Source organism: Passer domesticus, chromosome Z (assembly GCF_036417665.1).
Source record: "Passer domesticus isolate bPasDom1 chromosome Z, bPasDom1.hap1, whole genome shotgun sequence".
Lineage (NCBI taxonomy): Eukaryota > Metazoa > Chordata > Aves > Passeriformes > Passeridae > Passer > Passer domesticus.
The window spans coordinates 732,806-754,282 of record NC_087512.1 but is presented as its reverse complement, the minus strand read 5'-3'; the positions used below and the strand labels follow the sequence as shown (position 1 = coordinate 754,282).

General features: G+C 56.7%; 1 protein-coding gene across 4 annotated transcripts in view; it reads left to right on the top strand.

The window, feature by feature from the left end:
• The window catches only part of SMAD4 (SMAD family member 4), a 38,906-nt gene that overhangs the window by 1,812 nt on the left and 15,617 nt on the right, over positions 1 to 21,477 (top strand). For 2 of the 4 annotated variants that reach the window (XM_064402898.1, XM_064402901.1), the window contains exons 2-5: positions 16,103 to 16,468; positions 18,046 to 18,220; positions 18,561 to 18,590; positions 20,303 to 20,518. In XM_064402898.1, coding sequence (XP_064258968.1) covers positions 16,220 to 16,468; positions 18,046 to 18,220; positions 18,561 to 18,590; positions 20,303 to 20,518 — 670 coding nt within the window. In that variant the 5' untranslated portion in view covers positions 16,103 to 16,219. Of the gene's footprint in view, positions 1 to 10,209; positions 11,805 to 15,886; positions 16,469 to 18,045; positions 18,221 to 18,560; positions 18,591 to 20,302; positions 20,519 to 21,477 lie in introns of those variants that run through there. The other 2 variants (XM_064402900.1, XM_064402899.1) reach the window with 2 other exon arrangements.

Genomic DNA, 21,477 nt, shown 5'->3' with positions numbered 1-21,477 from the left:
TGCTCTGCAGGGCTCCTGTCCCTGCTCAGAGCTCCTGTCCCAGCTCAGAGCTCCTGTCCCTGCTCAGAGCTCCTGTCCCTGCTCTGCAGGGCTCCTGTCCCAGCTCAGAGCTCCTGTCCCTGCTCAGGGCTCCTGTCCCTGCTCAGAGCTCCTGTCCCTGCTCAGAGCTCCTGTCCCTGCTCTGCAGGGCTCCTGTCCCTGCTCAGAGCTCCTGTCCCTGCTCAGGGCTCCTGTCCCTGCTCTGCAGGGCTCCTGTCCCAGCTCAGAGCTCCTGTCCCTGCTCTGCAGGGCTCCTGTCCCTGCTCAGAGCTCCTGTCCCTGCTCAGGGCTCCTGTCCCTGCTCTGCAGGGCTCCTGTCCCAGCTCAGAGCTCCTGTCCCTGCTCAGGGCTCCTGTCCCTGCTCAGGGCTCCTGTCCCAGCTCAGAGCTCCTGTCCCTGCTCAGGGCTCCTGTCCCTGCTCAGAGCTCCTGTCCCTGCTCAGGGCTCCTGTCCCAGCTCAGAGCTCCTGTCCCTGCTCAGGGCTCCTGTCCCTGCTCAGAGCTCCTGTCCCTGCTCAGGGCTCCTGTCCCAGCTCAGAGCTCCTGTCCCTGCTCAGGGCTCCTGTCCCTGCTCAGAGCTCCTGTCCCTGCTCAGAGCTCCTGTCCCTGCTCAGGGCTCCTGTCCCTGCTCAGAGCTCCTGTCCCTGCTCTGCAGGGCTCCTGTCCCAGCTCAGAGCTCCTGTCCCTGCTCAGGGCTCCTGTCCCTGCTCAGAGCTCCTGTCCCTGCTCTGCAGGGCTCCTGTCCCAGCTCAGAGCTCCTGTCCCTGCTCAGGGCTCCTGTCCCTGCTCAGGGCTCCTGTCCCTGCTCAGAGCTCCTGTCCCTGCTCAGGGCTCCTGTCCCTGCTCAGGGCTCCTGTCCCAGCTCAGGGCTCCTGTCCCTGCTCAGAGCTCCTGTCCCAGCTCTGCAGGGCTCCTGTCCCTGCTCAGGGCTCCTGTCCCTGCTCTGCAGAGCTCCTGTCCCTGCTCAGGGCTCCTGTCCCTGCTCAGGGCTCCTGTCCCTGCTCTGCAGGGCTCCTGTCCCAGCTCAGAGCTCCTGTCCCTGCTCTGCAGGGCTCCTGTCCCAGCTCAGAGCTCCTGTCCCTGCTCTGCAGGGCTCCTGTCCCATCCCAGGGCTCCTGTCCCTGCTCTGCAGGGCTCCTGTCCCATCCCAGGGCTCCTGTCCCTGCTCAGGGCTCCTGTCCCTGCTCAGAGCTCCTGTCCCTGCTCTGCAGGGCTCCTGTCCCATCCCAGGGCTCCTGTCCCTGCTCTGCAGGGCTCCTGTCCCTGCTCAGAGCTCCTGTCCCTGCTCAGAGCTCCTGTCCCTGCTCAGGGCTCCTGTCCCTGCTCAGGGCTCCTGTCCCAGCTCAGAGCTCCTGTCCCTGCTCAGGGCTCCTGTCCCTGCTCAGAGCTCCTGTCCCTGCTCAGAGCTCCTGTCCCTGCTCTGCAGGGCTCCTGTCCCATCCCAGGGCTCCTGTCCCTGCTCTGCAGGGCTCCTGTCCCATCCCAGGGCTCCTGTCCCTGCTCTGCAGGGCTCCTGTCCCTGCTCAGAGCTCCTGTCCCTGCTCAGAGCTCCTGTCCCTGCTCAGGGCTCCTGTCCCTGCTCTGCAGGGCTCCTGTCCCATCCCAGGGCTCCTGTCCCTGCTCTGCAGGGCTCCTGTCCCTGCTCAGAGCTCCTGTCCCTGCTCAGAGCTCCTGTCCCTGCTCAGGGCTCCTGTCCCATCCCAGGGCTCCTGTCCCTGCTCAGAGCTCCTGTCCCTGCTCAGAGCTCCTGTCCCAGCTCAGAGCTCCTGTCCCTGCTCAGAGCTCCTGTCCCAGCTCAGGGCTCCTGTCCCTGCTCTGCAGGGCTCCTGTCCCTGCTCAGAGCTCCTGTCCCTGCTCTGCAGGGCTCCTGTCCCAGCTCAGGGCTCCTGTCCCTGCTCAGGGCTCCTGTCCCTGCTCAGAGCTCCTGTCCCTGCTCAGAGCTCCTGTCCCTGCTCAGGGCTCCTGTCCCAGCTCAGAGCTCCTGTCCCAGCTCAGGGCTCCTGTCCCAGCTCAGAGCTCCTGTCCCAGCTCAGAGCTCCTGTCCCTGCTCAGGGCTCCTGTCCCTGCTCAGAGCTCCTGTCCCTGCTCAGAGCTCCTGTCCCTGCTCAGAGCTCCTGTCCCTGCTCAGAGCTCCTGTCCCAGCTCAGGGCTCCTGTCCCAGCTCAGAGCTCCTGTCCCTGCTCTGCAGGGCTCCTGTCCCTGCTCAGGGCTCCTGTCCCTGCTCAGGGCTCCTGTCCCTGCTCAGAGCTCCTGTCCCAGCTCGGAGCTCCTGTCCCTGCTCAGGGCTCCTGTCCCTGCTCAGGGCTCCTGTCCCAGCTCAGAGCTCCTGTCCCAGCTCAGGGCTCCTGTCCCTGCTCTGCAGGGCTCCTGTCCCTGCTCAGGGCTCCTGTCCCTGCTCAGAGCTCCTGTCCCTGCTCAGAGCTCCTGTCCCTGCTCAGGGCTCCTGTCCCTGCTCTGCAGGGCTCCTGTCCCTGCTCTGCAGGGCTCCTGTCCCTGCTCAGGGCTCCTGTCCCTGCTCAGAGCTCCTGTCCCTGCTCAGAGCTCCTGTCCCTGCTCGGCAGGGCTCCTGTCCCTGCTCAGGGCTCCTGTCCCTGCTCAGAGCTCCTGTCCCTGCTCAGAGCTCCTGTCCCTGCTCAGGGCTCCTGTCCCTGCTCAGAGCTCCTGTCCCTGCTCAGAGCTCCTGTCCCTGCTCAGGGCTCCTGTCCCTGCTCAGGGCTCCTCTCCCAGCTCAGGGCTCCTGTCCCTGCTCAGAGCTCCTGTCCCTGCTCAGAGCTCCTGTCCCTGCTCAGGGCTCCTGTCCCTGCTCAGGGCTCCTCTCCCAGCTCAGAGCTCCTGTCCCTGCTCAGAGCTCCTGTCCCTGCTCAGGGCTCCTGTCCCTGCTCAGAGCTCCTGTCCCTGCTCAGAGCTCCTGTCCCTGTTCAGAGCTCCTGTCCCTGCTCTGCAGGGCTCCTGTCCCATCCCAGGGCTCCTGTCCCTGCTCAGAGCTCCTGTCCCAGCTCGGAGCTCCTGTCCCTGCTCAGAGCTCCTGTCCCTGCTCAGAGCTCCTGTCCCTGCTCAGGGCTCCTCTCCCAGCTCAGGGCTCCTGTCCCTGCTCAGAGCTCCTGTCCCAGCTCGGAGCTCCTGTCCCTGCTCAGAGCTCCTGTCCCTGCTCAGAGCTCCTGTCCCTGCTCAGGGCTCCTCTCCCAGCTCAGGGCCCTGTCCCTGCTCAGGGCTCCTGTCCCTGCTCAGGGCTCCTGTCCCTGCTCAGAGCTCCTGTCCCTGCTCTGCACGGCTCCTGTCCCCTCTCGTGCTGAGGCTCCTGAGCTGCTGCTCTGTCCCCAGCCCCTCCAGGACACAACTCAGGGCACAGCCCTTCAGCCAGGCCTGTCCTGCCCCGGGACACCTGAAGTGGCACTTGTCCTCCCGGCCCTGCCCCTTCCCTGTGACTGCGAGGAGTTTATTCCCACTCTGCATTCATGAACCTCTCTGGATTTGCTTGTTGCATCAGCACGCATGTTTAATATTGATTCAGGAACTTTATTTCAAAGAGCTGAGGCCCAGGGAGAAGCACGCTGATTAGAATTCCGTTTTTAAGTAGATGGCTCTTTACATAATGCATTCAGGCTGGGCTGGCACAATGGGGATGTGAGCTTCGAGAGGAATCACTGCCTTGGTGAGAACAAAGGTGCTGGAGCAGATCCTGCCCAGGAGCTGCTGCTGGGAGAGTCCTGCAGGGATTTTAGGGCTCTGTTTCTCTGCTGTTAACCTCCTAAAAAACTGTACTTTTGGTCAGGGCTGGAATTTTCCTGCTGTGCCCAGAGGTGAGTTTTGGTTGAGCTGTAGCAAAGGCAGAGAGCGCTGCCCCTGTGCAGATTGCTGTAGAGAGCAGATGTTATCAGGCACTGCTCTTGCTGGGCTGTGAAATCACACACAGCACTGCTGGGCAGGCCCCTCTGCCCCTTCTGCTGCAGGGTGGCACACGGACTGTCCCCAGGCTGAGCTGTGTCCCTGTGCAGGGTGGCACACTGGACTGTCCCCAGTGAGCTGTGTCCCTGTGCAGGGTGGCACACGGACTGTCCCCAGTGAGCTGTGTCCCTGTGCAGGGTGGCACACGGACTGTCCCCAGGGCTGTGTCCCTGTGCAGGGTGGCACACGGACTGTCCCCAGGGCTGTGTCCCTGTGCAGGGTGGCACACGGACTGTCCCCAGGCTGAGCTGTGTCCCTGTGCAGGGTGGCACAGGGACTGTCCCCAGGGCTGTGTCCCTGTGCAGGGTGGCACACGGGACTGTCCCCAGGCTGAGCTGTGTCCCTGTGCAGGGTGGCACACGGACTGTCCCCAGGCTGAGCTGTGTCCCTGTGCAGGGTGGCACACGGACTGTCCCCACTGAGCTGTGTCCCTGTGCAGGGTGGCACAGGGACTGTCCCCAGGCTGAGCTGTGTCCCTGTGCAGGGTGGCACACGGACTGTCCCCAGGGGTGTGTCCCTGTGCAGGGTGGCACACGGACTGTCCCCAGGGCTGTGTCCCTGTGCAGGGTGGCACAGGGACTGTCCCCAGGGCTGTGTCCCTGTGCAGGGTGGCACACGGGACTGTCCCCAGGGCTGTGTCCCTGTGCAGGGTGGCACACGGACTGTCCCCAGGGCTGTGTCCCTGTGCAGGGTGGCACAGGGACTGTCCCCAGGGCTGTGTCCCTGTGCAGGGTGGCACACGGGACTGTCCCCAGGCTGAGCTGTGTCCCTGTGCAGGGTGGCACAGGGACTGTCCCCAGTGAGCTGTGTCCCTGTGCAGGGTGGCACAGGGACTGTCCCCAGGCTGAGCTGTGTCCCTGTGCAGGGTGGCACACGGACTGTCCCCAGGGCTGTGTCCCTGTGCAGGGTGGCACACGGACTGTCCCCAGTGAGCTGTGTCCCTGTGCAGGGTGGCACACGGACTGTCCCCACTGAGCTGTGTCCCTGTGCAGGGTGGCACAGGGACTGTCCCCACTGAGCTGTGTCCCTGTGCAGGGTGGCACAGGGACTGTCCCCACTGAGCTGTGTCCCTGTGCAGGGTGGCACACGGACTGTCCCCAGGGCTGTGTCCCTGTGCAGGGTGGCACACGGACTGTCCCCAGTGAGCTGTGTCCCTGTGCAGGGTGGCACACGGACTGTCCCCAGGCTGAGCTGTGTCCCTGTGCAGGGTGGCACACGGACTGTCCCCAGGGCTGTGTCCCTGTGCAGGGTGGCACACGGACTGTCCCCAGTGAGCTGTGTCCCTGTGCAGGGTGGCACACGGACTGTCCCCAGGCTGAGCTGTGTCCCTGTGCAGGGTGGCACACGGACTGTCCCCAGGCTGAGCTGTGTCCCTGTGCAGGGTGGCACACGGGACTGTCCCCAGGCTGAGCTGTGTCCCTGTGCAGGGTGGCACACGGACTGTCCCCACTGAGCTGTGTCCCTGTGCAGGGTGGCACATGGACTGTCCCCAGGCTGAGCTGTGTCCCTGTGCAGGGTGGCACACGGACTGTCCCCACTGAGCTGTGTCCCTGTGCAGGGTGGCACACGGACTGTCCCCAGGCTGAGCTGTGTCCCTGTGCAGGGTGGCACACGGACTGTCCCCAGGCTGAGCTGTGTCCCTGTGCAGGGTGGCACACGGACTGTCCCCAGGGCTGTGTCCCTGTGCAGGGTGGCACACGGACTGTCCCCAGGCTGAGCTGTGTCCCTGTGCAGGGTGGCACAGGGACTGTCCCCAGGGCTGTGTCCCTGTGCAGGGTGGCACACGGGACTGTCCCCAGGCTGAGCTGTTTCCCTGTGCAGGGTGGCACAGGGACTGTCCCCAGGGCTGTGTCCCTGTGCAGGGTGGCACACGGGACTGTCCCCAGGCTGAGCTGTGTCCCTGTGCAGGGTGGCACAGGGACTGTCCCCAGGGCTGTGTCCCTGTGCAGGGTGGCACACGGGACTGTCCCCAGGCTGAGCTGTTTCCCTGTGCAGGGTGGCACAGGGACTGTCCCCAGGGCTGTGTCCCTGTGCAGGGTGGCACACGGACTGTCCCCAGGCTGAGCTGTGTCCCTGTGCAGGGTGGCACAGGGACTGTCCCCAGGCTGAGCTGTGTCCCTGTGCAGGGTGGCACACGGACTGTCCCCAGGGCTGTGTCCCTGTGCAGGGTGGCACACGGACTGTCCCCAGTGAGCTGTGTCCCTGTGCAGGGTGGCACACGGACTGTCCCCACTGAGCTGTGTCCCTGTGCAGGGTGGCACACGGACTGTCCCCAGGGCTGTGTCCCTGTGCAGGGTGGCACACGGGACTGTCCCCAGGCTGAGCTGTGTCCCTGTGCAGGGTGGCACATGGACTGTCCCCACTGAGCTGTGTCCCTGTGCAGGGTGGCACATGGACTGTCCCCACTGAGCTGTGTCCCTGTGCAGGGTGGCACATGGACTGTCCCCACTGAGCTGTGTCCCTGTGCAGGGTGGCACAGGGACTGTCCCCACTGAGCTGTGTCCCTGTGCAGGGTGGCACACGGGACTGTCCCCAGGCTGAGCTGTGTCCCTGTGCAGGGTGGCACACGGACTGTCCCCAGGCTGAGCTGTGTCCCTGTGCAGGGTGGCACGCGGGACTGTCCCCAGGGCTGAGCTGTGTCCCTGTGCAGGGTGGCACACGGACTGTCCCCAGGGCTGTGTCCCTGTGCAGGGTGGCACAGGGACTGTCCCCACTGAGCTGTGTCCCTGTGCAGGGTGGCACACGGACTGTCCCCACTGAGCTGTGTCCCTGTGCAGGGTGGCACAGGGACTGTCCCCAGGCTGAGCTGTGTCCCTGTGCAGGGTGGCACAGGGACTGTCCCCAGGGCTGTGTCCCTGTGCAGGGTGGCACACGGACTGTCCCCAGGGCTGTGTCCCTGTGCAGGGTGGCACAGGGACTGTCCCCAGTGAGCTGTGTCCCTGTGCAGGGTGGCACACGGACTGTCCCCAGGGCTGTGTCCCTGTGCAGGGTGGCACAGGGACTGTCCCCAGGCTGAGCTGTGTCCCTGTGCAGGGTGGCACACGGACTGTCCCCAGGCTGAGTTGTGTCCCTGTGCAGGGTGGCACACGGACTGTCCCCAGGGCTGTGTCCCTGTGCAGGGTGGCACACGGGACTGTCCCCAGGCTGAGCTGTGTCCCTGTGCAGGGTGGCACACGGACTGTCCCCAGTGAGCTGTGTCCCTGTGCAGGGTGGCACAGGGACTGTCCCCAGGGCTGTGTCCCTGTGCAGGGTGGCACACGGACTGTCCCCAGGCTGAGTGGTGTCCCTGTGCAGGGTGGCACAGGGACTGTCCCCAGGGCTGTGTCCCTGTGCAGGGTGGCACAGGGACTGTCCCCAGGCTGAGCTGTGTCCCTGTGCAGGGTGGCACACGGACTGTCTCCAGGGCTGTGTCCCTGTGCAGGGTGGCACATGGACTGTCCCCAGGGCTGTGTCCCTGTGCAGGGTGGCACACGGACTGTCCCCAGGGCTGTGTCCCTGTGCAGGGTGGCACAGGGACTGTCCCCAGTGAGCTGTGTCCCTGTGCAGGGTGGCACACGGACTGTCCCCACTGAGCTGTGTCCCTGTGCAGGGTGGCACACGGACTGTCCCCAGGCTGAGCTGTGTCCCTGTGCAGGGTGGCACACGGACTGTCCCCAGGCTGAGTTGTGTCCCTGTGCAGGGTGGCACACGGACTGTCCCCAGGCTGAGCTGTGTCCCTGTGCAGGGTGGCACACGGACTGTCCCCAGGGCTGAGCTGTGTCCCTGTGCAGGGTGGCACAGGGACTGTCCCCAGGCTGAGCTGTGTCCCTGTGCAGGGTGGCACACGGACTGTCCCCACTGAGCTGTGTCCCTGTGCAGGGTGGCACACGGACTGTCCCCACTGAGCTGTGTCCCTGTGCAGGGTGGCACAGGGACTGTCCCCACTGAGCTGTGTCCCTGTGCAGGGTGGCACACGGACTGTCCCCACTGAGCTGTGTCCCTGTGCAGGGTGGCACAGGGACTGTCCCCAGGCTGAGCTGTGTCCCTGTGCAGGGTGGCACACGGACTGTCCCCAGGCTGAGCTGTGTCCCTGTGCAGGGTGGCACACGGACTGTCCCCAGGGCTGTGTCCCTGTGCAGGGTGGCACACGGACTGTCCCCAGGGCTGTGTCCCTGTGCAGGGTGGCACACGGGACTGTCCCCAGGCTGAGCTGTGTCCCTGTGCAGGGTGGCACAGGGACTGTCCCCAGCGAGCTGTGTCCCTGTGCAGGGTGGCACACGGGACTGTCCCCAGCGAGCTGTGTCCCTGTGCAGGGTGGCACACGGACTGTCCCCACTGAGCTGTGTCCCTGTGCAGGGTGGCACACGGACTGTCCCCAGGCTGAGCTGTGTCCCTGTGCAGGGTGGCACACGGACTGTCCCCAGCGAGCTGTGTCCCTGTGCAGGGTGGCACACGGACTGTCCCCACTGAGCTGTGTCCCTGTGCAGGGTGGCACACGGACTGTCCCCAGGGCTGTGTCCCTGTGCAGGGTGGCACACGGACTGTCCCCAGGGCTGTGTCCCTGTGCAGGGTGGCACACGGACTGTCCCCAGGGCTGTGTCCCTGTGCAGGGTGGCACACGGACTGTCCCCAGGCTGAGCTGTGTCCCTGTGCAGGGTGGCACACGGGACTGTCCCCAGGGCTGTGTCCCTGTGCAGGGTGGCACAGGGACTGTCCCCAGGCTGAGCTGTGTCCCTGTGCAGGGTGGCACATGGACTGTCCCCACTGAGCTGTGTCCCTGTGCAGGGTGGCACATGGACTGTCCCCACTGAGCTGTGTCCCTGTGCAGGGTGGCACACGGGACTGTCCCCAGGGCTGTGTCCCTGTGCAGGGTGGCACACGGGACTGTCCCCAGGGCTGTGTCCCTGTGCAGGGTGGCACACGGACTGTCCCCAGGGCTGTGTCTCTGTGCAGGGTGGCACAGGGACTGTCCCCAGGGCTGTGTCCCTGTGCAGGGTGGCACAGGGACTGTCCCCACTGAGCTGTGTCCCTGTGCAGGGTGGCACAGGGACTGTCCCCAGGGCTGTGTCCCTGTGCAGGGTGGCACAGGGACTGTCCCCACTGAGCTGTGTCCCTGTGCAGGGTGGCACACGGACTGTCCCCAGGGCTGTGTCCCTGTGCAGGGTGGCACAGGGACTGTCCCCAGGGCTGTGTCCCTGTGCAGGGTGGCACACGGGACTGTCCCCAGGGCTGTGTCCCTGGGCAGGGTGGCACACGGGACTGTCCCCAGGGCTGTGTCCCTGTGCAGGGTGGCACACGGACTGTCCCCAGGGCTGTGTCCCTGTGCAGGGTGGCACACGGACTGTCTCCAGGGCTGTGTCCCTGTGCAGGGTGGCACACGGACTGTCCCCAGGCTGAGCTGTGTCCCTGTGCAGGGTGGCACACGGGACTGTCCCCAGGCTGAGCTGTGTCCCTGTGCAGGGTGGCACGCGGGACTGTCCCCACTGAGCTGTGTCCCTGTGCAGGGTGGCACACGGACTGTCCCCAGGGCTGTGTCCCTGTGCAGGGTGGCACACGGACTGTCCCCAGGGCTGTGTCCCTGTGCAGGGTGGCACACGGACTGTCTCCAGGGCTGTGTCCCTGTGCAGGGTGGCACACGGACTGTCCCCAGCGAGCTGTGTCCCTCTGCAGGGTGGCACACGGGACTGTCCCCAGGCTGAGCTGTGTCCCTGTGCAGGGTGGCACACGGACTGTCCCCAGGGCTGTGTCCCTGTGCAGGGTGGCACACGGACTGTCCCCAGGCTGAGCTGTGTCCCTGTGCAGGGTGGCACACGGACTGTCCCCAGTGAGCTGTGTCCCTGTGCAGGGTGGCACACGGGACTGTCCCCAGGCTGAGCTGTGTCCCTGTGCAGGGTGGCACACGGGACTGTCCCCAGGGCTGTGTCCCTGTGCAGGGTGGCACACGGGACTGTCCCCAGGCTGAGCTGTGTCCCTGTGCAGGGTGGCACACGGGACTGTCCCCAGGGCTGTGTCCCTGTGCAGGGTGGCACACGGGACTGTCCCCAGTGAGCTGTGTCCCTGTGCAGGGTGGCACAGGGACTGTCCCCAGTGAGCTGTGTCCCTGTGCAGGGTGGCACACGGGACTGTCCCCAGGCTGAGCTGTGTCCCTGTGCAGGGTGGCACACGGACTTTCCCTGTGTGGCTCCAGTGGCACAGGAGGTCATGTGCTGCGGTGTGCGGATCTCCCTGCTCTGACCACGCAGAGGTTTGTACTGAAAGGAGGAGTTGTTTTTCAGCTGTGTGCTTTCTCAAAAAGTGGAAATCAGAAAGCCCAAAGAAGTGTGTAGAATTCCTGGGGTTTAGAACTCGTGGTGCAGTCACGTCGTTGGTGCAGGGTTAGCTTTTCCCGTGCCTCAGAGGGAAGGTTTGGAAGCAAGCATTTTGCTGCTGTTCACCCGTGGGGCAAGTAGATAATAATCTGATGTGCTGGAAAGTATCTGCACTTTAATCACTTACTCATATCTTCATCAAATCACAAGCTCCTTTTTGTTTTATTGATTTATGGATTTTCCTCTATCGTGTTTATCATGAAACTTCTGCCCTTGCATTATTAAACAGGAAAACTCCAGAGCAATGTGGTGGTGGTTAAAAGCCATCGAGTGTATTCCTGGCATCTCTGTGTTTGTCTAATTCTGGAGGCAGCAGCTGATGCAGGAGCCTTTCTGGTGTGAAATGTTCTAGCAGGACGTCAATTTGCACGCTATTCTAATTAGCCGGTTCGTTAGTGTCGCGTTACTGCCTGGGATCAGAAAGCTGGAGATCTGGCTGTTACTCATGAATCACGCTCCCAGAGCATCGCTGGCGGCTTGGAGGAAGCAATTCTTCTTTTTCCTTAGATACACTTTCCCAGAAATTGCTTTGTGGTCGCAGCTCGGAGGTGCAGTTTCGTTCTTTCAGGTGTGTTGTGCATTAGTTCATTTCCCTGCTCACCCCCCAGAGCTGCATCCCCCACATCCTTCCCTCTGGCACGGCCAGGCTCGCGCTGTCCTCCTGGCTTTGTTTGGCGTGCGTGGCTTTGTTTCCTTGCCCTGGTGGAAGGTGTTCTCTTGGGCCCATGGCAGCGGCGTTCCCTGCAGGCGAGGCTCAGACCTGCAGCGCTCAGGCCCTTGGCAGCCTGGGCATGGGACCGTGCCCCAGGCCTGCCACATTTGTACTGAGGGCAGGAATTCACCCGGGGAACGCCGTGGGACACGCGGGCTGGTGTCACATCCGTCACATTGCCCGTCCCTGCTGGTGACACCAGCCCCTGCCCGGATTTAGTGCTGGGCTGAGGGTTAGTTTGTGCAGAAAGGCAGTTCCCTCTCTGCCTCGCTGCTCACGGCCTTCCTGAGCCCCAGGCGTGCCACAGCAGCATGTGCAGAACCCTTTCTTCTCTGATTCTGACTCCACAGGCTGGCTGGATTTCCATCACGAGGTGCACTCGGGCTCTGTGGGTGTGACACCCTGGTCACAGAGGGAAAAAACGAGATAAGGTTTACCAGAATCAGTCTGAGAGACTTTTAGGGAGCTGAAGATAAATAATGATAGCTTATTGTCATAAATAACCTGCAGGTGATGTTTTCCTACTCTCTGTTTCATTGTTTTTCTCAAAGATTGTTAATGAGGAAGGTGTTTTGTTAATTAGCCAGTCAGGTGAAATGTATTGATTAATTGACCAGCCAGGTCTCTCTGTATGGGAACAAAGTATAAAAGAGGATCCAAAGTAAAGACCAGGCTGTGTGCCAGCAGCCTTCTGGGAGTGTGTGCATTTCTTACTCAGCAGTGGCAGTCTCAGGTCCGTGGTGGATGCAGTGTGCTGCCCTGGTGTGTTCATCAGCCTTCCTGCCAGCACCCTGCATGCGCCTGTGCCAGCACTGCTTCCCCCTCTCCAGCACACCTTTACAGAGGGCCACTGCTGCCCTGACCCCTGCAGGAGCTGTTTTTCCAGTTGTGCTATTTTATTTTTTATTATTTTTTTCTTAAGCACAGCATTCAGCAGCCTGGCTCTTACAAACAAGTGTTAGGTCACACTACTCCTCACGTAAATTTCCCTGTGAGCAGCGAAGGCTCCCGAGTGTCCCCACGTTTGTGAAATCCCTGGTTTGCTGCGGGAAGTGGAGGAATGAGGCACATGAGGTGGGCTGGAGGGGGCAGTGCCCGTGGGGTTTGTGCTGCTGCCTTTTCAGAGCGAGCCCCTTGGTGACCTTGATGGTGCAGCGGCGCTGGCCAGGCCCCACTGTGCGTGCGGGGCTCTGCGGCTGCTGGGTGCCAGGTTTGGTTCCCCTGGGCTCTGTCCCTACTCCAGCTCCCGCTGTGCCTGCTGGGTGCCGGGTTCCCCTGGGCTCTGTCCCTACTCCAGCTCCCGCTGTGCCTGCTGGGTGCCAGGTTTGGTTCCCCTGGGCTGTGTCCCTACTCCAGCTCCCGCTGTGCCTGCTGTGTGCCGGGTTCCCCTGGGCTCTGTCCCTACTCCAGCTCCTGCTGTGCCTGCTGGGTGCCAGGTTCCCCTGGGCTCTGTCCCTACTCCAGCTCCCTGCCCGCTGCGGCTGCTGCTGGCTGCCCTAGGCTTGGTGGTTTGCCCCAGATTGCCACGTGTGGCTTCCGTGGGGGGCGAGGGGGAAGGGAAACTGCTTCTCAGCGGTGAGAGTGTTACTCTAAGGTTGCTTTTAGCATGTAGGAAAGATGTGAGTGTTTTTTAAGGGTCTGTGTTAGTAGCTCCAGGGCAGAGCTCAGCTGGATCACAGTGTTGAAAATGGGAATTGTTTGGATGAAGGGGTTTTTCAGCTAAGTTTAAACATTTGCATGGCTGAATGACTAGAGTGCTTTGACTGGGGTTTAGTAAAGTTTTGGAGACTTTTGGCAGCCCCTGCCCTTTGTGCCTCAGAGGAGCTTCTGTACAGCTGTAGTAACACCTCCATAAAGGCAAGGAGGTGAAATCCACGTGAGCTTTTTTTCCTAACCATGAAAATCAGGAAGACTTTTTTCTGTTTCTAAGCCCCCTTCTTCAGGCTCTGTGTGTGTGTGTGTCTGCCTGTTGTTCTGTAGAACTCAAACTGAAACATACCTCAGTGACTCAAGGGCCTCAAGCGAGGCTGTCCAAGTGATCCTATCTCTTAATACTTAATTTGCTGCCTGAAGAGTTGCTGGGAGTGTTTGGAAGCCGTGTTTTTTGGCACTTTGTTCCTGGGCTGTGCTAGTCTGTAGCGCTGTCTTGCTGGTGCGGCACGAGGTGGAATGCTGGATTTCTGTTCCATAAATGCACTGTTTATCCCTTCATCTGCTTCTTGTGCATCGCCTGGTGTTCTCTGGCTGATCAGGAGCACCTCGCTTGCCCAGAAGGCAGTGCCCTCCCGGGCTTGTGCAGAGGATGCTGAGTGTGAGACCTTGTCTGCGTTATCTGGTCACAGCAGTAAGATAATCGCTGTTTGGAGAGAGCGTGTCCCAGCGGATCCAAAAACAGTGGCCCAGTCTGGGTCAGCGCGGGGCCTGTTTTGCATTCCTGCCCCCAAGACAAGTATAAGTAGGGCGAGGGCAGTCTCCTGGCAGCTTCTCTCCCGTAGGTAAGGCAGCCGTGTGTGATTCCAGCTAAGGCAGCCGTGTGTGATTCCAGCTCGGCAGGGCAGCGCTGGGAGGGCAGCTCGCCCTTTTGGGATCCCTCTGTTGTTCAGGTAACCCTTTCTGGCAGAGCCAGCCACAGGCCTTGCAGTGAGGCTGTGCCAGCCCTGCTGCATTTCCAGCGTTGCACAGCTGCTCCGTGTCCTGTGTTTTATTGCACGGGCTGCATTTCTGAGCTGCCCTGGGGAGGCAGCGTGAGCAGTGCCGGAGTTTGTTCAGGTCTGCATCTGCCTGCAGGCAGGGAGCAGCTGGTTATCCTTCTCCGAGAGACAACTTTGAAAGGCTGTTGTAATTACCTGTCAATCTGAACTTCTTTTGTCTTTGGGATTTACCTCCCTTCGGAGTTCTTGTTCTGGTGCTTAGGTTACCTGGAACTCTAGTTGTTGTGTGCTTCTTTTGTAATTTACTCGTTACTTCTTAGTTAATGAAACAAATTACTTTATGTAGCGCAGAATCATGGACTTGCTAAGGCTGGGAAAGACCTTTAAAACGCTTGACCCTGAGTGTTGGCAGGCCTTGTGTGTAGCTCTGTGAAACACTTGTTGGTGCTGTACAGTAGCTCTCCCTTTTTGTGTGCTGGCTCCTCTCTCTGTGCACAGCGTGTGAGGAGGTGCCGAGACACCTCCCCAGCGTGTGACTGAGCTGAGGATGGGCTCCTCGAGCTGTTTGTGAGGAACTGCATTTGTGGGGCGTGCAGACCTGCCCTCAGAACACCGTGGTGCTTCTGGAGAGGCGCGTGGCAGCGCTGTGCCCGCCGCTCTGGCTCTGACACAGCTCCTGCCCTGGCTCCTGCGCTGCCCCGTGGTCACACAGCAGCAGCAGCACCCACACCCTGAACCAGGCTTTCCGAGGGGCTGAGCAGTCAGAAATTCCCGTTGTGGGGCAGCTGAGGGGTGACTCACGTTCCCTTTAAATAAGGTCTCATTTGCTTGATCTGAACCTTCCGAAAGCCAGCGAGCAAAATTCTCATTCATGGTTTCAGGGCTGTAGGAGATAAAGCTGCGTGTCTAATTTTAATCGTCTCTTTATTTAAAGCTCCTTTAGCTAATAGCTTTATCAGGGCATTTATTTGTGATTACTTGTGCATATCTAGCTGGGGTGGTGTTCTGTATTTAAGGAAAATGATGTTCTGTTCTGTTTTAGCTGACAGGCTTTTACAGATTAGTGTGAGTTGCCATAGAGAATGACTGGCAGTTTAAGCTTGACTTCTGAAAGGGGCTTATTGAATTGAAGCACAAAAAAAAACCCAGCACAGAGAGAGAAATTTTAATAGCTAGGTAAAATCTGTGATCCTGCTTAAATTTAGAGATAATTGTTTTCCTTTGGGAAAAAATTAAGTGCAGAAGCATCCTTACAAAAGAAGAAAAGGCTGGAATATGGGAGGGAGGGGGCAGGATTTTCACTGTGAATTTTTTCAAGTGTATAAAAGCATGGTGTATTCCAGCTAAAACTATAGAAAATATCAAATAAGGAAGAGTCTGTTTCCTTTTAAAATTGTGCTGGATTTGTCTAACAGCATTCGTTTTACAAGGGGGGAAGCCGTGTGTTCACACTGTGTGATGCCATAACTTTCTAAATTAACATCACGCTCTTATTTTTGTGCAACACATTTGTTTCCAATAAATAGCTGCTACTTCAGTGCCTCTAATAACATGGAAAATTCCAGTGCAGTAACAGGTCTCCTCAGATAAAGTGACAGGCTTGTTTTTCCCTGGGCTTCTGAAATCAGATGTATTTTATTCACACGGTCAGGAATGACACGGTGGTTTTCAGAAAGGCTGGTGTTTTAAGCTTACTCAGAGAACGTGGTGAAATCCCTTCTGCGTGTTTGTTGCCAGTGTTTTAGGGAAGGCAGAGCCCGTGGAAATGCCTTGGCTGGTGACTGCATGAAGCCAGAGTTGCCTGAAGAGCCGGAGCAGCTCTTTGGCAGCACGTGCTCCTTCCCTGAGGAAGACCAGGGGGAAGGGGATTTCTGAGTGCCTCTGTCTTGATCCAGGAAAGACAGATGCTGGGGTTTTCATATCCGCAGACACACGTGATCCTGGGTCACCTCAATGGGTATTGAAGAGCAGCTAGGTACAGTTTTGGGTGGCGAGGTGATCCTGGTGTGCCCCGGTGCCTCCTCGCTGCTCTGGGCTTGTGCACATCAGCACCCCTGCACTCCCACCCCGTGTTTACAGCTTCCACCCAGTGAAACCCAGGAAATCATTGCTCTCCTGATTCATCTAAGGATCCCTGCCTTTCTGTGTGCACGTACTGTGCGTGCAAACGGTAACCTTTATTTAAATATTGTTACTAGGGGAAGAATAAATCTTACATCTAAAACTGTGCAGGCCGCCCCTTAGGCATGTTTTAGCTGTCATGGGACAAGCAATGCAGTTCTTTCGTGTGCTTTTAATATCCTGCACTTAGCTTGAAAATAAAAGAAGAAAAAAAGCCACAGGCTTCCTTAGAAACATGACCTGCCATTTGTTAAAAACAATTCTAATGTAGATATTTTTTCCTCCTAGGTTTTACCAAGAGACAGTACATCTAACACTTAACTTGGATCATCTCTTGTTCATCAGCTTGAAAGTCATAACAGCCCCCAAAACTGACCTTTGATCTGAAAGAAAAAGCTGTGACAGATGGACAATATGTCTATTACTAACACACCAACAAGTAATGATGCTTGTCTGAGCATTGTTCACAGCTTGATGTGCCATCGACAAGGCGGAGAGAGCGAAACTTTCGCCAAGCGCGCAATTGAGAGTTTAGTTAAAAAGCTAAAGGAGAAAAAAGATGAATTGGATTCTCTGATTACAGCTATAACCACAAACGGAGCTCACCCTAGCAAGTGTGTTACGATACAGAGGACGCTGGACGGGAGGCTGCAGGTCAGTGGCAGACGGGTTCCTGCTGCATTGCTGCCCGGGTTCCTGCTGCATTGCTGCAGCGCTGGGGCTCTGTCCCTGCCCGGCCGTGCCTGCAGCGGCTGCCGTGGCCTGCAGGAGGAGCAGCAGGCGCGTGTGCTCAGCCCCTGTGTGCTGGCAGTGCTCAGCCCCTGTGTGCTCAGCCCTGTGTGCTCAGCCCTGTGTGCCCGGCCAGCTCAGAGCTGCTCTGCACTGAGCCCCGGGCTCCCTGCCTGGGCACTGCACTGGCCGGGCTTGGTCGGGACTCGCTCCCTGTCCAGCTGGGGCTGTCATCTCCTGCCCCCAGGGCAGACGGCCTGGTGGCTGGATAGCTCTCTGTCTGCCCTAGAGGCATTTTCAAATTATTTATTTATTTAATTATTTATTTATTTATTTATTTATATTAAATAAATTATTTAAAAATTAAATAATTTAAAAATTAAATAAAATAATTTTAAAATGCCTACCCTAGAGGCATTTTAAAATTATTTCTTTATTTATTTCTATTAAATAAATAATTTAAAATCTAAATTATTTAAAAAGTAAATAAAATAATTTTTAAATGCCTACCCTAGAGGCATTTTAAAATTATTTCTTTATTTATTTCTATTAAATAAATAATTTAAAATCTAAATTATTTAAAAATTAAATAAAATAATTTTAAAATGCCGACCCTATATGCATTTTAAAATTATTTCTTTATTTATTTCTATTAAATAAATTATTTTAAAATTAAATAATTTAAAAAATTAAATAAAATAATTTTTAAATGCCTACCCTAGAGGCATTTTTAAATTATTTCTTTATTTATTTATATTAAATAAATAATTTAAAATCTAAATAATTTAAAAATTAAATAAAATAATTTTTAAATGCCTACTCTAGAGGCATTCTTAAATTATTTCTTTATTTATTTCTATTAAATAAATAATTTAAAATTTAAATAATTTAGAAATTAAATAATTTTAAAATGCCTACTCTAGAGGCATTTTTAAATTATTTCTTTATTTATTTATATTAAATAAATAATTTTAATTTTAAACAATTTAAAAATTAAATAAAATAATTTTCAAATGCCTACCCTAGAGGCATTTTTAAATTATTTCTTTATTTATTTGTATTAAATAAATAATTTAAAAATTAAATAAAATAATTTAAAAATGCCTACCCTAGAGGCATTTTCAAATTATCTATTTATTTATTTATATTAATGGATTGGCATTCTTCTGCTTGTAAATTCCTGATGGTGAATTCCTATCTTAGCACCACGTTCCTCTTCTTCTGGGGCAAAGCCCCTTCACATCCAGGGTGGGGAAGGTGACCATACCTGGAGCACAAGTTCTGCTTCTGCCATTTTGTACCCAGCATTTCTTACCTAAGAATCACAGCATTGACTGAACTGTGGCAGAACCCTGACAGAAACTTGTTTCTGCGGGGCACGGAAGGCGTGCAGGAGCCTTTTTTAAGATGCATTTTGGTGGTGGAGGGAGGGCGCAGTGCTGTTGGTGCCCTCCCCGTGTGCTCCTGGCTGCTCCCCACCAGCTCTGTGTCTGGCTTTGCAGGTGGCTGGCCGCAAGGGATTCCCCCACGTCATCTACGCCCGGCTCTGGAGGTGGCCCGATCTTCACAAAAATGAACTCAAGCACGTTAAATACTGTCAGTATGCCTTTGACTTAAAGTGTGACAGTGTGTGTGTAAACCCGTACCATTATGAGCGCGTCGTATCGCCTGGCATCGGTGAGTGCCACACTGAGGGTCACAGTGCAGCCCTGGGGGTGGCTGTGGGAAGCACTGCCCCACTCAGAAACATTTCACTTTTAATGGTCTGGTTTTAAGTTGCTCTTGGGTTTCTCAGTGCATTTTACTGTGCTGCCCTTGTCCAGATGTGAAGGGCGAGTTTGTGGCTGCTGTTTCAGCCTTTCTCTGGGTTAGCTCTTGTTGTGCACCCTGGGAGCAGTGAGCAGAGGGCTGGTCTGTGGTGCAATGAGCACAGTCTGCAGTGCTGGCTTTTAAGGGCTGGTAAATTGTGTTGTGAGATCTCTGAATCATTTCTGTGCCCCCTTTTCTCCCTGCACAGATCTCTCGGGACTGACGCTGCAGAGCTCAGGTGAGTGGCTGTGTTTGTGCTGTGTCCTGTGGGCACGGGCTGCTTTTGTCCCTCTGCCTCCCAAAAACCTCCTCAGAACGTGTCTGGGGCAAGGATCCACAAATCCCTCAGCCAGGCTCGAGCTGCACCCTGCGTTCATTGCTTCCCCCTGTGAAACCCAACCCAAAACCAAAAATCCCACGCTGAGTGCTGCTGGGTAGTGAAAAAAGGCACCCAAAGCTGCGTGCACCTGTATGATATGCTAATTAATTGGATTGGGCACACTAAATGTGATTTAGTAAGAAGGAAAGAATGGAAATTCTGTAATTAATTCTGCAGTTGGATGAAGGAGTCTGATATCCGTGCTTTCCCTGAAGCTTGAGAGAAATTGGACATGAAATCTCGCATGAGCATTAATCAGAAATCTGAGATTCCACTGCTGGTGACTGCTTTATTTCAAAGCCTGTTTTATTCTCCTCCCAGAGGAAATTCATGGAGGAAGAAATTTGTGTGATCCAGTGATTTTAGCACATTATTAAAAGTATCCAAGCAAAAATGAACTGGGAAAAACCCCACCAAACATCCCAACAAACTTAACTTGACAAGTTGTAATGAAGGTGCTCATCTCTGCTGATTTGCATTGTCACCTGTCTTCTGAAAAATTGTCCTTCTGTACAGAACCAGAGCTGAATTTTCCACTGTTAAATTATTTCATTATTTAGCACCAGCAGCTAAATACATCATAAGCATTCCCTTGTCCTGCTCCTGGTCTTGGCATATTTAGTCTGCTTCAAAAAGGAGCACGGGAGGTGATGTGTGTAGGAGTCAGTGGCAAGCATGGAAATAAATTGTTGTAGTGGCGGTGGCAATTCCCTAGTGCTGCGTGTGGAATAGTTTGAATTACTGGCTACGCTGCTGAATGTAGAATTGTTTCCTGTGGTGTTTGAATGTTGATTTGATTCTCTGCTCAGTTTGAATGGGAGTTGCCTAAGATTACCCCAGGGATGCATGGAGTGTACGTGCCGTGTTCACAGATGTGTGTTTTTCGTGGGAGCTCTGTGTGTGTGCCCTGTTTGTGTTCCTGGAGTTGGCTGGTTAGCTGCTGCCTGGGCACAGGCCCGGCTGCCTGAAGGAAATACAATTTTCCCTTGTGCTGTGTGTGTGCAGAGCTGGGCTGGGGAGCAGGGGCTCCTGCACTGGGGCTGGGCTGCTGCTCCAGGGGCAGCGAGCGGGGCCAGCAGCTCCTGTGGGTGCAGGGCCCAGAGCTGCTGCTGCTCTGTGTGTGCCCTGTGTGTGCCCTGTGTGTGTGTGTGTGCCCGTGCTCTGTGCCCTGTGGGACTCTTGCTGTGTATGCCCTGTGCCATGTGTGACCCGTGCTGTGTGTGACCCGTGCTGTGTGTGCCTGTTCCCTGTGCCCTGTGTGCCCCAGGCTGTGTGTGTGACTGTTCCCTGTGCCATGTGTGACCCGTGCTGTGTGTGTGTGACCCGTGCTGTGTGTCCCCGTTCCCTGTGCCCTGTGTGACCCGTGCTGTGTGTGTGACTGTGCTCTGTGCCCTGTGTGACCCGTGCTGTGTGTCCCCGTTCCCTGTGCCCTGTGTGACCCGCGCTGTGTGTCCCCGTTCCCTGTGCCCTGTGTGACCCGTGCTGTGTGTGCCTGTTCCCTGTGCCCTGTGTGCCCCAGGCTGTGTGTGTGACTGTGCTCTGTGCCCTGTGTGACCCGCGCTGTCCCCCAGCTCCCTCCAGCATGCTGGTGAAGGACGAGTACGTGCACGACTACGAGGGGCAGCCGTCGCTGTCGTCGGCCGAGGGCCACTCGGTGCAGACCATCCAGCACCCGCCCAGCAACCGCGCCTCCTCGGAGCCCTACAGCGCGCCGGCGCTGCTGCCGCCCGCCGAGGCCAGCACCACCAGCACCACCAACTTCCCCAACATTCCCGTGGCCTCCACAAGTAAGGTCCCGGGCTGCCGGGGGCTGGGTGGGCCTGCCGGCTGCTCCCTGCTGCTGCCCTGCTCCCTGTGTGCCACCAGGGCTGCCTGGAGAGCTGTGACCTTCCTGTCCCACCCGTGCTGCCTGGGACACGGGTCACAGCAGCTCACCCCTGGCAGAGCACTGCGGCTGTCACTCTGTCCTTGCCCTGGAAATCACAGTTTCATTGTTTTGTTGAGCAGCACGCAGAGCAGCAAGTGCTGTGCTGTGAGGTGGCAGTACCAGGGGATCTTCAGGCAGCTCCTTGGTGTTCCAGTTTAACACCTCTGCTTTTGTAGTGGCTGCTGTGCTGCCAGAATGCAGCCCCAGTTAATATTTATAATTTATAATGGCAGCCCCAGTTAACACTTATAATTTATAATGGCAGCCCCAGTTAATATTTATGATTTATAATGGCAGCCCCAGTTAATATTTATGATTTATAATGGCAGCCCCAGTTAATATTTCCGTAGTTTGTTGGAGTGCTGCCACAAAGGTTTTGATGCTTTTCTGTGTGTCTGGTGCAAGTGGAAGAGTTTGGTGTCCAGCACCAGAGCCACCCTTCGGTGCAGCAGGACAGCAAGGCACTCAGAGCATCCCCAGTTTGGGGAGGTTTCACACAGAGGTGTGTGAGCACTGCTGATCTCATTACCAGACCTGAGTTCTGGTGACACGGTGTTTTAGTGCTCATTGATTTTAGCTGATGAAATTTTGGCTAAAAGTACTGATCTTGGTAACATCACTATGTCTTTATTTGTCTCCAGCAGAGATGAAAAGGGTGTGGGTAGTTAATTGTACTGCCTTTGCACCACAGTTTATAGTCAGTAACCTTTTCTCATCAGTGCCATAATTGTTGGAGGCAAGTGGATGTGAAAAAAAACCTGATTTTTGTGTTTTACTGCAAGTTCTCAATGTGTTAAAGTGTGCTGGCCACACCAGTTT